Raw genomic sequence first — 17,716 nt, forward strand, 5'->3', positions numbered from 1 at the left:
CCCGTTTTAAAGGTACATCAGCGGCCGACCGGTAAATTCCCTCAACACTGGTGGTTCGGTGCGAGGTTCGAATCCCGCGAGCCATAATCATATAAACCAAACCAAACGTCTAAACAACCGTCACAGTAGAAAAGTGCAACTAAAAGATGCCACAATTGGTATATTTTTACGAAAATGAGTTTGCCTTCTATGAATGAAGCTTATGCAGGTTGGGTGTCAAATATTTCGGAAATTGCGTTCTTAAAATTTAAAAAAAATTCATATTCCATAATGAAATTCGTCTAACACAGAAACAAGTTTCCATCCAAAGATGCCACCGATATTTAACATTACATTCAAGGTTTGAGATTATTATCATTATGATAAAAACTATAACGATTTCATACTCACTAGTTTCTTCATACACTCGTGCGCTCTATGTATTTTTTAAATTAAAACGGACTATAATCAACTTAGGCAAATCACATCTTTTTTGTTTAATCAAACTGCTTTGCCATTTTAGGCAGAGCGGTGGCCTTCGAATAGACTATGTTTTTTTTTTTTTTTTTTTTTTTTTTTTTTTTTTTTTTAATTTTTTATATGTATCTACTGCTTTGCTTGTGTGCTTAAATATATTCTTCAGTTTACATTTCACCGCAACAGCGTTCAGGAAGGTAATTCAGAAATCTGACAATGTGTGTGACGATGATTCGGATGATTGATTATTTTATGAAGAGATATTTCTTACTGCAAAGTAAAATATTCTGCAAGAAGTACCAGTAATTAAATGTTAAAGCAATGGCAAAATTTTTGGTATACAAAGCAAATAAAATAATCCTCATTTCGACGTTTCATGTACAGAAATTTTGGTTATGACCTAATAATAATTTAAAGCTGCTCTCTCAGTGTAACGTTTGTTTATTGTACTCTTATAAATTTTGTTCCACATAAATGTTTCTAAGAAATTGTTACAACATTAAGCATTTTCCCCCCTTGCTCAAATTCACATTCACGCGGCTCGAGAACTCAATAAGGGACTTCTCATCACCATGGCCACAGTTGGACAATCTGAGGTTACTGGCAAGTAATACCTAAACAGCAGAAACTCAGTATAATCACATATCTGTCAAAATATCAGTTATCTCTTACTTCATCTGAGCTGGTGAAGCTCAACAGACCAACAATAAAGTACTATATTCCCATTGAATTTTCCCATATTTAGGCAGTGTCTATTTTCCCCTTTTTGTTCACTTTTGGAATATCTGATGTGGAATGACACGATGATTAAGATAGTAGGTAATTCGAAATTTATAATCGTCGGTCCTTTGGTATTTAACTAAGAAAATTCTCAAAGCAAAACCCAGGGTGGCAATATTTCAGGTTACAGTGAAGTACTGCTATGTGCAGTACAATTATATCGGCATCAAGGTAAAAAACCGGTCCTTTTAATCTCTCTGTCAAAGTTTTCATGTGACCATGGATTCTAGTTGAAATCCAAATCACTAGTTACAAAAGAATAAAACTCCCAGATTTATTTTGCGATGGTGTGACAACAGTATTGATGTGTTTTCAAGCCACATGGACCTATGAGCAGTTATGCTACTGAACACTGGTACTTCGACCTAAGCTTGATTCTAGGCAGAGGTGCTGATTGCATGGGCGTTTTTATGATAGGTCGTCTGTTTGAGGAATATACTAACTAGTTTCCCTTAAAACTCCCTCCAAGAAGGCATACCTCTTAGGCAGACAAGTCACGTGTGCTTTCCAAGCCAATGATTATTAGTTACAGAGTGCCTATGGTTCAAAACCATGTACCTCCACATCAGAAAATATCTAAGTAGTAAGCAGAATTAGGAAAATTGCATAATTGGTTATGATGATGCACACTAGACAGAGCTACATTAGCTCGAGAAAGTTTAAGGATAGGAAAAATCAAGCTTTGATTTTTTTTCTCGAAATTTTATGATTTAAAACTTTTTCAGTATTTTTTAATTTTATATTTTATTTGGTATTATTTTTTTTTTTAATTTTATAACACATAAATACAACACTAAAGCAAAAAGCGGAACGGATAGCTTTTACAGATTAGTAGGTTCATTGGTATATGGCACAAATCATAGTGAGGTAAAGACTAAATTTTCGCGACGAAATATCCAGACAGAAATTTCCTTCCAATGCCAATGATTTAAAATCACTATGGTTTAAAACCATTTACCTCCTCGTCAGAATTAGATAAAGTGAGCAATAAAAAATTTCTTGAAAGAGCGCAATATAAAAATCAACTACAGAGAGTTTACAAGTAGAAATTTTTATTAAAAACTGATTGAAATATTTACATTGTAATGACATATTTACACGTGTATGAAATGACAAATAGATAAAGTCTAATAAATAATAAGTAAATAATTGGGCTCAAAATAAACCTTTCATTTTACTACAATAACTGCTGCCGAAAAATAGAGTGTTGGTCACTAAACTGCAAACTGTTGTAGGAAAGAAAGTCTTCTTTTCTAATATCTACAAATATTGCAAAATATAGTAAATTCTATATAGACATTAGCAAAGGACGTTAGTGAGAGCTCTCAAAAAAGCACATAATTTGCACAGACACAAATTGTAAAACAAGATTCGCAAATACTATGATGGTTGGGGTATTACCCTTAGGTCTCCATTGGATTGAAATGTTTCCATGGCATATTTTTAAAAGCTGGATTTGCAACAGCAAGAGCGTGACATCCAGAAAGTATCCTGAGCAATCGTTCCACTAATATCGATGGCAAGCAACTTAATAACGGAATAAAACTGCATGCAGGACTTTAGGCACATTTTACTTTGGCTGGAAAGAATCAAAGCTTAAATGGATGATGAAGAGAGGTATTGGTTTTGTAACTGCATGAAAAGTAAAGCACTAAACATTCACTAAAACCCTCCAGCCTTTTTAGTGTTTGGCCCTCAAAAGTCCAAAGATCTCAAAATTTGTACGGAAAAGATAGTATTCATGATTCGAAAATGCGGCTACTATTATTCACCTGGATGGTTTCTCTTCTAATAAACATCCTTCAGTGTCTGGCCACAGTTTAATATGCAGGTAGCGGTTAATACTTAAAATTAGTGTTAAAAATATTCCTGGAAGTATGTATGCGGCCTAGCCAATTGAGGGAATTTAATTGCTTCGGTTCTTTGAATACATATTGAGGCCATTTTAAATTAATAACTGCATGAGATGAAAAACTGTAAAAAGCAATGAATTTATTAAGGACTAGAGACGTAAGACAATTTTTAGATGAAGTTCAGTTAATATGTAATAACTGGTTTAATTGCATTGGTTGATGAACATCTTCTAGCATCATCATATTTTGCGGTACTTGTTTTAGAGCGTGAAATATAGCAAGACGAACTTATGCCATAATTGTATTTCCTGATAAACATTCACAGTCAAATTTGATCGTATTTCTCGATATTTATACCAGAGCTTGAAATAAATCAAGCTGGATATATATCAGTTGGCAAGATATAATCGCGGTTGAAAGAAGCTTACTTTTCGGAAAATTTGTTGTGAAGCACTGGTAACATGGGTAATCCAATTTAATTCAGAGTCCAAACGCCTGTTTCTAAATGGAAATTTTCAGATTCTCGGAAGGAAGAAAACATTGAACATAAATCAATTGTGAAAACAAGATTCAATATTATCTATGGAAGCAAAGGATACTTTTGACCATACAAATCTGATTAAATATAGTAACTTTGACGAGATATTACTCGATAGGCTAAATGCAAATTGCAAAGGTGTCATTTATTTTAATTAACCAGTCATTTTATGTTACGCATGTTTACTGTGTGTTAACCATTTCCGTTTTCATGCCACAATGTAAATTTATGATCGCGCATATTTAAATCAGGTAGAAAGAGATAGTATTCAAAGCAGCGGTTCCCATGACCCCACACAAAAGTTGCAACAAGAGTTGAACTTCAACGAATGAAATTCAAGCGCAAGTTTAAAGTTCATTCTCTGTATTGCGTGCGCACTTTTGGTCAGCAACGTACTATATCACTAAAGAAATATATATTTTATTATATGTAACTGAAGAAAGACTTTTGGTGACAATATTTTATTAACAATGTGTGGATTATAAACTTTAGGGCTGCAAATAATGACTTAACATATTATTCGAGCTTAAATGTATAGAGCAAATATATACAAACTCGCAAGATCAATGATGTAATATAATGGGGGTGTTATTTGAGTCTCAGAAACCATGCGCGAGCTATCTCCTTAAGGGAGGGATGCCTTCGTAGACGGCTTTCTAAGGTAATGTAGCTCCTATACGCCTTACACAGAGGACTTGCATGTAAACGCCCATGCAGACCATCAATCTGGAATCGAACCCAGGTCGACCTCTCAGTATTCAACAACATTACCGCTCGGATGCTCAGGGCTCCAAGTACATTTAATAACACATCAACACTGTTTTCACACCATCTCAAAATAAACTTGGAAGCTTTATGCTTTTGTAACTACACGATTTTCACCTGTAATTTCAGTTCACGTAAAAGAACGATTAAAGGGCCGATCTCATAGCTTCATGTAGATGTGTTTCTACTGCACATAACAGTACTTAAATGTAACCAGAAATACATTCACACTGGGCCTTGCATTGAGGTGTTTCTTAATTAAATCCCAAAGGGCCAACTATCAAAAATTTCTGAGCAGTTGTTATATTAAAGATCGTTTACCCCCATATCAGAAATTGAAAAGGCGGACAGGAAAGGCATAATAAATAATAGGTATAACTGAGAAATCTGAATACGAATACGAGAATGTAGAACTTTGTTGCTGGTCTGCTGCGCTTTACCAGCTCCTATGGAAGTGAGGGGAAACTAGTACTTTGACACATATGTGGTTATGCGCAGTTTTTATAGTTTAGGCAGTACTATAGGTAACTAGATAATTTCGCTGTTGGTTGATTGGTTTGCCCGCGGTTTCAGAATGCATATGTATTATATAGATAGATCACTGCGAATCCATTATGAGTACTTAAAGCATACAAGATATTCCTCTTTGAAATAGGCTTGGTGAAAATTAAAAGCTAATGATGAATATACGTAAAATTTTCGAATATGTTTCGTAGCAGCGAAAAAATTAAATTCGCGAAAACTCAGGAATTCTCTTAAAATTTGAGAAATACTCAAAGAATTTTTTTTATAAAATTGCTTCGGAGAGAATTGTCGAGATTGTTTCTTAATAAAACTGCTGTCCTATCTCTTATAATTATTATACATTACAACATATTTTTAATTTTTTTAGAATGAGATCAAGCTGTATGTTTAACTAAAGCAACAGGATCGGTGAAGTGTTGCTGGAGAAATTCTTATTCCAATGTAAAGCCTTATTTGCCTTGCCAGTGATACAAAAGATATGTCCTTTGAAAGAAGGCATTTTATCCACTATTATGCTTAAATACTTATAGGAATCCACCGTATTTATTGTTGCATTATCTATTTTAATTTCCATTTGTACACTCATACATCATTTGTATCTTCTATACACAAGCAGGCAACATTTTGAAGTATTGAGGATTCATTTCCGTCAATGTAGCAAATGCAAATTGCTCGAAACAGTTCCCCGTTTGGAGCAATTGAAACCTCATTTGGAATATGGAAATTTTACAGTAGGATCGCAAGGTGAATAAAAGCACTAAAAATCTGAATTGATGTTATTTAATTAAGAGTCTCTGTTTATGATCGTGAAATTGGTGTTTGGTGTGTTTGCAATTAATTCTATGGGGTCTCATTGCCATAAAGGTTAAACATGCCTCATACAAAGCATTTTATATATACTAAATTGCAATGCGCTAATTATAAAATTTTCAATTTGTTTCCAATAATCATAAAGGATCCGTACTATATATATCACTGCGAATTTTTTAAGCGTTTTTGAAGTATCGATGGTATTCCTCTATTGAAGACAGTCTGAAAAAGCAAATGGACTTTGTTTTCAGATTTGCAAAAATAAAGCTGTGACACAGTTTAGGACATGATCGGGCAGTCTCCTTAGTAAAGTACCAATATGAAAGATTAACGTCATGACGTGGCAAGAAGTGTATAGATCTCCACTGAATACCTGAATTAATAACGAAGCATTAAATCAAACTTGTCCATTGTAGAGTAAACTGTCCAATGTAATGTCCAATGCGATCGAAAGCAAGTACTTATGCTTTTAAATGCGCATCAGAGAGGAGTTTATATGTTTCAGGGTAAAATCCCAAAGAAATGTCTAAACAACAGTGTAATATGTTTAAATATCTGTGTAAATATATCAGTGCAAAATTAGCAACTATCGGGGTACGTCAATATAGTAGCATTATTAATGTACAATATCAGCGTCTTGTAACATCGGAAAACTGTAACAGCATCTTGTATCTTATATGAAACTATTGTCTTATTCCTTGCCCTGGTATAGCCGTTTACAGCAAAAAAAAATCCTATTACACTTCCGACGTCGAGCTCCTGGACTCCAGGGAAATCTTGCGTTGTACAGTTGCCAATTTCGGAAGGTACACGAATAGTACTCCTAAGTCGCTCGTGTGTTCGGTCTCGCTCTTTCCTGTAACCTGTATAGTTAATATTGTAAATACATTACATAAATACTGCGTTGTATTGCTTTAATTTGCTGCGGGCAGGCGGGCATTAGTTTCTTCACTCCTGCTTTTAGGGGAGGGTTAATACTGAGAGAAATAAAATCTCACGTAATATTAATTTAGGAAAAAAACTGACTTCAACTATTTTGCAAAACATATTTCTTGAATTTTTCGAAAAACTAAGTTTGCTCTTGAAAAGAGGCTAGGGCATCAAACTCTAGCTAAATCCTCTATTATTTCTAAACTCCGCCTATTAGGATGGATGTTAAATTGGAATGGGGGTTGATCTTTACATTATGGTAACTTGGCGTTTTTTTGGCGAAAATTTGGCGACCAACTCTCCTAAAGCAACCCTCTATTTTTTTTTCCCGCCGCCATTTTGTCTTCACGAAGTAAAGACATGTTTCTTTTCTTTTTATCTACTGAACACTTCTTCCAACAATTTACTAGCCGAATTATACTTATGCTAGCAATTTTATCTAACAAAACTGCTTAATCATGACAAATATTCACTGCAAAATTGGGAAAAAGTGCACAATACCATACTCCTTACGCGTTTTTCAAAATAACACATACACATAAACCATGTACACGCCGACTTATTTTTACTTAAAAAAACATCCCAGAATTGCACAAAAATGGCATTGCGCACACTCTTCACTATATCCATGTACACTGCTTTTTTCTCATAAATTAGAAAAATTTCACGAAAATACATGACAATTTTCTCAATCTTTAAACCAGGTAAAAAGAACATACATGATATTACCTGATGGCGAAAAAGTATTTACCCTTTACAAATATGAACATTTCCACATATAAAATAAATAAAATATCCAAAAACTTTTACCTCTAAATCATCTATTACATTATACACGTCACCAACGAATTCATAACGCAGGCATTACAAATACTTAGTATCAAATATTTAAATTATTTCCATGCTCGTTTACTTCAACTTAAACGTATACCAAATTCCTACAACACATAAAATTCACAAACTAACTATCATTTAATTAAAATATCACTAAACCATGTACACGTCGACTTATTTTTACTTAAAAAAACATCCCAGAATTGCACAAAAATGGCATTGCGCGCACTCTTCGCTATATCCATGTACACTGCTTTTTTCTCATAAATTAGAAAAATTTCACGAAAATACATGACAATTTTCTCAATCTTTAAACCCGATAAAAAGAACATATATGAAATTACCTGATCGCGAAAAAGTATTTACCCTTTCCAAATATGAACATTTCCACATATAAAATAAATAAAATATCCAAAAACGTTTACCTATAAATCATCTATTATATTATAAACGTCACCAACGAATTCATACCGCAACCATTACAAATACTTAGTGTCAGATATTTAAATTATTTCCATGCACGTTTACTTCAACTAAAACGTATACCAATTTCCTACAAACATAAAATTCACAAAATAACTATCATTTCATTAAAATATAATTAAATTCAAAAACACTACTTAAAATATAAATGAGCACATACATTAAATTAATAAAAATTACCTTAGAATCCTAATTACTTTAAACTAAATCATTGCTAATAACAATTTTCCCAATAATACCAAATTCCTTTCCACCTTACATTTCCACCTTACATTACCACAATGCATAAAAATAATATTCTCTAATTAAAAATACAAACTTACCTAATCTTCTTCAGAATCTTGATTACGTGGCGGATACACTTTTCTAATTCATTCAATAAAATTATTGAAAGATTTTTTTCTGCGAATTTTTCCTCCATACTTCCTCCTCTAAATAAAAAGCAAACTTCTCTTTATCACAATGCCTAAATACCCATTTCGAATTCACTTTAGTTAGGGCCATGGGATCCAAAAATTAACAAACACTGTTTCACACAACACAGAATAAAGCTAAATACAAAATTTCCAGATTTTTTCCCGATTTCCCCCTTTTCCGATTAAAGAACCGTAATTCGTCCATTAATATCACATGACATATCCCATGATCTCTCATTTCCCTCACGCAAAATAATGCGTAATCGGAACTGAGTACCGCTCACATTATTACCAAAGTCCCAGGTAGTAGCCTTTATCGCCTCCAGAATGTCGCCAAACTACCAGTTACCATATTGTAAAGATCAACCGGAATGGGATTTCAAATGAAATATAATCCAATACGATGTGTGTGTGTATGATTATGGCAAAGCCTCGAGGGCTATCTGCCTAAGAGGAGGAATGCCTTCGGGGAGGACTTTCTAAGGGAAACTGGCTCGTATACACGTTACACATGGCGAAAACCACGAAAACGCCCATGCAGCCAGCCCGTTCGGGGGATTCGAACCTCGGACCGAACTACCAGTGTTCAGCGACTTTACCGCTCGGCCGCTGGTGGGCCCAGTGTGTGGAATGAAAACTTTAAGATAGTAAGTGCTTCGAAATTTACAATCGTTGGCCCTTTGCTATTTAATTAGGAAAATTCCCAAAGACCCAGTATGGAAGTGTTTCAGGTTACAAGGAAGTACTGCTATATGCGGTAGAATTGCATCTGCATCAAGGTATGAAACTGGCTCTTTAATCGCCCTGTCAAAGTTTTCATGTGAACGTGGACTGCAGTTGAAATTCAACTAGTTTCAAAAGAATGAAACTTCTAAATTAATTTTGAGATGGTATAAAAACAGTGTTGACGTGTTATTAAGCTACATGAACCTATGATCGGCCGAGCAATAATGTTGCTGAATATTGGTACCTCGACCTGAGCTCGATTCTAGACGGACAGGCTGACTGCATAGGCGTTTCGTGATATGTCCTCTGTTTAAGAAATAGACTAACTAGTTTCTCTTGAAAACATAGCCATAGTATATAATCCATGCCAATGGGTATATATTTGTCTTAAAGATATGAGATCAAAAATAGATAAACTCATTATAAAATATTATAATAACCGTCAAGAATTCAAGTTATCCTGTTTCAAGAAACACTAATTCAAATCACACATAACATCACAAATGTAAATGAACATTACGAATCAGGTTTCTAAACGTCCAAGTTTATTCAAGTCTAACACGCATTCAACTGGCACTGCCAGATCCAAGAACAAGAAGTATACATCATTAAAGATTTACGCTCTCTTTGGCGATTAAAATATATTTTCACATAACATTCTTACACACTGGGCCCGGCGGAACAGTAGTTCAGAACAATCAAGATTATCAGTGATACATGAACATTTTCAAGAATTATTTTCTAGTATCATTATGCATTTCAATACAAATTCAAGTTTTTGTGAAAAATTCAAGTTAAATTTAATGTCAAACATTCACATAGAGGATATAGAACTAGAATATAGATTACTAGAAATAAACAAAAAAGGAAGAGAGAAAGACAGAGAGAGATAGACTAACCATAATTTTTAAAATTGAAATAAATTACTTAATTATTTTAGAACTACTCAATCTAAAGCAAAATACCGTTAAATTTAATGTCAAACACTCAAATAGAGGATGTGGAACTAAAATATAGACGGCTAGAAATAATATACAAACAAAAACGAAAGAGAGAAAGACAGATAGAGATGATACCAATCAGAGTAAAATTATTCAGGATGAATTAAAATGGAAAGAATTTTAAAATGCAATTATTCAGCAACCTAGTTTATGTTAACTCTATCAAAAGAAATATCTCATGTGGGCAAAATAAGTCATAAGTAATGTTGTAAAAGCATACAGTACCATGTTTTTACTATTTGAACACTTTTAAAGATCTGAATGATGAGTTTATAGCAGTCAAATACTTTATTACTTACTTATCTCTATCTATCTGTACTTATACATGTAGTGTCCAGCAATGAATTCTCGATGTATAGGTAACAGTAGTTAGGATTTGAGTATCCCTGCACCCCGGAAGTGCCGTCGTCCTTCAAAAGTACTTGGATGTAGTAGTAGGCGGTAATGTAGGCGAGACTGTTTGTCATATACCATGTTTTTCTAAAATGGGATTGCTTTAGTTAGAGACTGACCTCTCGGTTGTTGACTTTTGGAACATGTTTGTTGTCGTTTTGGAACATGTTTGTAGGTTTCTTTTGTTTGATAGCCACCAGCTGTGAGTGCTTTTTTGTAGTATTTTTAACGTTTTTTTGGATGGTGTAAGTGAAGGACAGCAGCGACGTTGTGAATGCTTGTCCCCCTCGTACACCATTCATAAAACGCCTTCGATTTTCTTAAAAGTAGTATCTTCTTCTTTTCTTTTGGTAGTTTTTTTAACCTTCTTTGGACGGCGGGGGGGGGGGTCGGAGACGACCAGCAGTAACCCATAAAACGTCAGGTCATTCATTGGGTTCGTTGTCTTGAGTTCGCTTGTGCATTTTCGTTTTTCTTTTCTTTTTTTTTTTTTCTTTTTGGAAATATTTAGTATAAAAAGGGAGTTGAAAGTGAGAATTAAGAGTAGTAGATGCAAGATGAGTGCAACAAAATGGAGTATTTTTATTATAAATTTCGTTTTATTTTTGGCAATAACAATAGTCGTCGTAGGAATATTTTTCGGAGAATTAATGAGGAATTGTGAATGGGGTGAAGGGAAAGTGGATTTAAGAAATTCTACTTGTAAGGAATCGGTTTATATTGGTCGAAAATTGTTTTTGCATGTATGTGTAAAAGAGAATAAAACAGTTTATGATATACGTTATTTTTGGAAAGATATCGATATGTTGAAAGCCGATATAATTGGCGTACAAATGATGAGGGGGGAATTTATGAAACTATGCAGTTTTTGCAGACAAAATGTATAGACATTTGAGTCCTCGGATATCGGAAACGGTTGGATGAATGTAAGTATATTTTTGTTAAAGAAAAAAAAAAAGGAATTTATCAGCGATGCTAAAATTCAAACATCCAAGTTCCTGTTTGGTTATTGGCCCGAGTCAATCAGGTAAAACTTCGTTGGTACGCGAAATGATACGAAATCGAATATATGAAGCCCCTATCAGAAAAGTAAAATGGTGTTATTCGTATTCCGCACCTTGGTTTTGGGAAGAACCAGACATTGAATTCATTCAAGGTCTTCCGGATAGATACGAAAAAGGGTATTTGATAGTGGTCGATGACCTGATGCATCGACTAAATGAGAAAATTGCCGATCTTTTTACTGCCGCCTCACACCATTGTGAAGTCAGCGTTATAGTGATATTACAAAACTTATTCCCTCGTTTAAAGGTTATGCGCGACATTAGTCTTAATGCGCATTATATCATTTTGTTTAAAAATGCAAGAGATGTCTCCCAAGTTAGTTGCTTAGGACGACAGTTATATCCTCAGAACTGGCATTTTTTGACGGATGCTTATATAAAAGCAACAACGAAACCCTTTGGTTATTTAGTTATTGACTTACACCCTCAAACATCGGAGAAGTATCGGATGCGTGAAAATCTGTTTCCAGATAAAGACGGAATACTGTGGTTATTTCGTCCGAAATGACGAAGAAGAATTTGAAAAAGCAGTATCATTTCTTGCGAATATTAGCTCATTCCCACCCATCGCAGAAACGTGCTTTGTTACAGACTGCAAATAAGGATCAAATTTTATCTCTCTGCGAAGTTTGTTTAAATATTTTGAATGGAAATATCCCCGTTAATGTACGTAAGCTGAAAAAATATAAGAATCTCTTAAGGTTGCTATCTAAAAAACACGAAAGCATACAAAAGAAAAAAAAAATTTAGTCAACCAATCGGGAGGCTTTTTACCATTGATTGCTCCGGCAATAATATCTGCCTTGGGTGGTATTTTAGGACCAGTTATTAGCAAACGACTGTAAAAAAAATTCTTAATCCCAATTTTGGGCTACAATGGCCAAAAGAGTGGCTCTCATACCCGAAGAATTGGTATCGTCTTATCATCTTCAGAAGCCAGAATTGAGATTGGAAGATGACATAGACACGTTATTAGAAAGAGCAAAATTACCCGACGACATGAAAGCAAAGTTGTTGGGGCAGCTAATCACGCGGTATCACAGAACAGTGCACGCACCACCAGAACCTATACGTGTGAGCCTTGCGAATGAAGCGAAAGAAACTAAAGAAGAGAAGGGATTCCAGCAAGTGGAAGATCCTGTTATTAGGGATATTATTCTATCAACACCCCAGAAATTTTCTAGATTGGTGCCTCTGGTCGCCGAAAAATTAAAATGGAGGCTTTATTCATGGAACGATCGCGGAGAAATGATTCTTGACGGTAAAACGATTCAGGGATTCAGTATGGTGGATTTCTTTAATTACCTAATGAGAAATATAAAAAATGCTCAAGAGCCAAGGCATTTCGATGTATTTCTAAAGGCTATCGAAGAAATTAATATACCGCGCTCATGGATAGGGAATCAGAATGTGTTGTCTCGCATGAGAGATACCTCATCGCACTACCCCCTCACGGAAAATAAATCCTCGAGCGGCGAGGAAAATGTCTTTCGATGGCCCCCATCAAATGTGAAAGACTTCGATCATCAAACAAAAAGAAAACAGCAGAGATATAAAGTACAGCAGGAAAGAAGAGGGAGATCCCAAAGTCAAGCACCTTACAAAGAGGAATGGGAGGAGCTTTAAACGATGCCGACGCAATTTTAGAAAATATCTATTACGATGTAGAAAAGCCCGCTTCGTATGGCGGAGTGGTAAGATTGGCTCGTGCCGCACAACTTCCGTTGAAAACGACGCGTCGATGGTTAATGAAACAGGATGCTTATACGTTACATAAACCAGTTCGCTTTAATTTCAAACGACGGAAGGTGTTGTCTTTCGGCATTGGAGAATTAATGCAATGCGATTTGATTGATTTGTCTAAGCTCTCTAAATATAACGATGGTGTAAAATATTTATTAACAGCAATTGATGTGTTTTCTAAACGCGGGTATGCCATTCCTTTAAAATCGAAGAGTGCAGATTCTGTACTCGAAGGATTTAAGAAGCTATTTAAGGAGACAAATTTTGTGGTGAATTTACAAACAGATGAGGGAAAAGAATTTTTTAATAAAAAAGTTCGTGACTATTTTAGAAGACATGGAATACATCATTATGCCTCTAACAGCGAATACAAGGCGAGTGTTGTAGAGCGATTTAATCGAACGCTAAAATCTAAACTCTATCGAATATTTACTTACACCAATTCCTACAGGTATGTGCATGTCTTGAAATCAGTTTTGAAAAGCTATAATTTGAGTATTCATCGTAGTACTGGTTATGCACCTGCCGACGTGAAGCCGGAACTAGAAAGTGAAATTTTTGAAAAACTGTATGGCTATAGCATAAAACCGAGATACAAATTTGAGGTAAATGACCAGGTGAGGATTTCTAAAACAAGGCGAGCATTTCGCAAAGGTTATTTGCCCAGTTGAACGGATGAGGTTTTTGTCAGATATAAGAGATATCCTTCGAGTCCTCCGACATATCTGCTTAAAGATTTAAAAGGAACAGTTCTGAAAGGAAGGTTTTACGAACAAGAGTTACAAAAAGTATTAAAGAGTTCTCACGATTTCTGGAGAGTGGAAAAAATTCTGCAAACGAGAGGTGTCGGTGCTAAGAAAGAATATTTCGTCAAGTGGAAAGGCTTTGATCGACGGTTTAATTCGTGGGTGAAAGCGTCATGGATGAAATGACAGACGAATTCTACGTTACTCTACCCAGCAATGCGAGCATGCAGTATTTCCCTCAAAACAATCAATCATCTTATCGAACAAAACTCGCCTCTCCTCTGTTATTGAACGATTCTTGGGAAGTAGGTCTAACTGAAATTTTTATTCCACGAAATTGGTATAATGTGGGAGAGTATAATAATGACTATGTAATAACTAGGAATGTGGAGAAAAGCATTCCTATTAAATTTTCACGCCATACTTTATCATTTAATTATGGCGTTTTAGTTTCGGTAAACGCAGATGTTTCTCTAGAGGAATTTTTATCAAAACTGAATGATAAAATTAGTACCATTCTCGGTAGAGAGGACGCTGTGAAATTCGTTCTAGAACATGAAGGGAGGAGTATTCGCTGGGTTCTTGCAAATGGTTTCGAAGTACACATTTCTAAAAGAAAAGCTCCTAAAATGTTACAGATGTTTTACTTACCAGATGAAGATACTATTATTAAAAAATCTCAAGTGATGAGATTCAGATCAATAGCTGAAAATAAAGATCAGTTATTTTCAATCATAAATAGGAGCCCTTCTAGCACGAAACTGCATTTGATTCCGTTAACCTTAATAAAAGCAGATGTATCTAGGGGTCTCTTTGGCGACGTAGCAAAAAATATCCAAGATCTTAAATTGGAAAATTTTGTCACTTTCACCTACGATCAGACGAAGTCCCAACTAGAAATAAAGGTGTCAGAAAACACGGAGCTGCATATTACTCAAGAAAGAGCATCCTCCCTTTTAAGGATACTCGGCGTCCGCGAAAACCTTATAATTTCGCAAACGCGAAAGTTTCCTGTGCTCTTGCCCCTAACTGTGGAGGAGGAGGAAGCTGTGGAACTTATAATTAAAGGATATCCCGAAGTAACTATGACTGAAAAAGAAACTTTACATTTGCATGTCAGCGCAGGCGTATATAAACCACCGGAAACTTTATTTCGCGAATTTCAACACGTACATTTAAGACAATTAGCGAATTCAAAAGTGTTTTTAGAAGTTCCTCCAGAATCGGAGCTGGCATTTGGGAAAGGGCTGGCAGACATGCTGGGATTCTTCAACACCCATTTCAAGAGCGGAAAATATATAAGCGACTATCCTTTAGAACTGGACGGGGGCATTACAGAACTTTTTGTGTACAGCGATTTAATCGAATCACATCACGTTGGAGATGTGCATGTTCCGCTGCTAAGGGTTATTCCCTGCGTGAATGAAAAAAATGATCAAATTGTGAAGCATTATGAAAAAACTATATATTTTCCTTTGCGAAAGCACTATGTGGAAACGATAGAAATAGAACTGAGAACGAGTAGCGGGAAAAAATTACCTTTACGGGAGGAAAAACATTTGTAGTCCTGTCTTTTCGCCGTAAGAAAACTATATAAATTGAAGATTCTTCAAGCTTTCCTCTCACTTTCTTAAAACATCCTTAGAGAAATGCACTTAAATCAGAAAGAGTGCGAATCCTATTATTGTGCTCAAGTTGGTGGCGGCGGTGGTGTTTACTTTCAAGGTATACCTCACCAACGAGGTTATGGGTTTTTTGGAGATTTGCGCCGATACATTACGCCGTTGGCACTTAGAGCCGGTCGTTATTTGGGCAAACAGTTGATGCAAACAGGAAAGAACGTCTTGTCAGATGTTGCAGCGGGATCGTCATTTAAGGACTCTGCTCGGAGCAGGTTACGTGAGACCTCTAATAAAATAAAAAGTGATATTTTTGAAAAATTACAGAGGGGAGAAGGTATAAAAAGAAAGCGCAAGAGGAAAAATCGTCAATCAAAGAGCAAGCGTTGTAAGACAAAAGCAGATATTTTTACATAAAGATTAATAGTAATGGAAACTCAGGGGGTTATATCCCTTAAGAGCGAATTGGATCTCTTTAAAGGTGTCGCCGTACAACTGGGCATCGATTCCTCTTCTTTCGTGGAAATCCACCCCGTATCTTCATTGTCTGATAAGACGCCCGTAGAATTTTACATTAGCGGTAATGGTGAACACTATTTGGATTTGGCGCATACGATACTACACACACGACTTAAAATAACGAAAAAAAACGATACCAATCTCACCGACGCCGACGGGGTGGCACCTGTTAATTATATTTTAAACACATTGTTTTCCGACTGTTCAATATTTTTAAATGATAAACAGGTTTCGTCACAAGTGAATTATTCTTATAGAGCCCTTTTGGAAAGTTTGTTGTTCTATTCCAAATCAGGTCAAGATAATCTACTGAGTGCTGGCTTATTTTCAAAAGATACTGCATCTAAGCATGATGTTGTGGGAGACGAAAACGAAGGTTATACAACGCGTGCAAATCGTTGCAAGCTTAGCCAAAGCCTCGACCTCGTGGGACCATTGCACTTCGATTTGGCCACTCAACCGAAATTGTTAGTCAACGGGGTTAATGTACGCATTAAACTGGAAAGGCATAAAGATGTTTTCACTTTGATGTCGGCAAACGACAATTATAAAATTAGAATTCAGCTAGCAAAACTATACGTGAGAAAAGTCAGCGTGGCTCCCTCCATCCTAATAGCACACGAAAAGGCTTTAGAAAAAGGAGTTATTAAGATGCCCATTCGTAGGATTGACATAAAAAGTTTTGCAATATCGAGCGGTTTGCAATCGACAACTATAGCAAACGCTTTTATTGGTCAGCTACCCACACGTCTCATTCTAGGTTTTGTATCTAATGCCGCCTATAATGGAAGCATCAACAGAAATCCTTTTAAATTTCATCACTATAACCTAAACTACCTATGCATATTAAATGGGGGACAGATGATACCTTCCAAACCCTATCAGCCCAATTTCGAAAAAACATTTTATGGGCGAAGTTATTTAAGCATCTTTACAGATTTAAATCGATATCATTCAAGCCCCAACATTAATATCTCCTTTGATGAATACAAAGATGGGTATACATTATATGCCGTTGATTTGACTCCAGATATGGCATCTAATGAAAGCCACGTAAGCATAAATAAGAGCGGAAACATAGCCATTGATATCAAATTTGCAGCGGCCTTGCCAGAAACAGTTACCCTGATAGTCTATGCTGAATACGGGAACATAATTGAAATAGACAAGTCACGCGGAGTCACGACAGATTATTAAAAATCATGGACGAAGTTTTGCAAATATACGGAAATGAAATTATCGAACTAGCTAAGGAAACGGGTGCAGGCGAGGAGGTAATTCGAAGTATAGGCGATATGATGTTTTCCAATAAAATAGCTAACCTGCGCACTGCATTCTTTCTCGCTTTTGCCGAAAAAATTATTGAAATTTTCCCATCAAAGAAACATCAAGTGTACGAAGAAGTGTTTAAAAGCATATACAGAAATATTCATTTCGAACAAAGGCGGTAATGGATACTTTAACTCTGTGTCAATATGCCTGTGGCGACAGTCGAATCAAAAAAACATTTGGAGG

General features: G+C 35.5%; 1 protein-coding gene across 1 annotated transcript; it reads left to right on the forward strand.

Moving 5' to 3' along the window:
* The first annotated feature begins 16,111 nt into the window (after positions 1–16,111).
* Positions 16,112–17,398, forward strand: LOC146993783 (uncharacterized protein F54H12.2-like). Its single transcript, XM_085826522.1, has one exon. It carries the CDS (start codon positions 16,112–16,114, stop codon positions 17,396–17,398), a length of 1,287 nt encoding a protein of 428 aa, XP_085682648.1.
* Positions 17,399–17,716: the final 318 nt, after the last annotated feature.

Source organism: Stegodyphus dumicola, chromosome 11 (genome assembly GCF_044657685.1).
Source record: "Stegodyphus dumicola isolate Sdum_Otavi_A_Nest chromosome 11, ASM4465768v1".
In the NCBI taxonomy this organism is placed as follows: Eukaryota; Metazoa; Arthropoda; class Arachnida; order Araneae; family Eresidae; genus Stegodyphus; species Stegodyphus dumicola.

Bases quoted from the DNA above. Each gene is read 5' to 3' on its own strand.
- LOC146993783 (XM_085826522.1), top strand. From the start codon at position 16,112: ATGGAAACTCAGGGGGTTATATCCCTTAAGAGCGAATTGGATCTCTTT.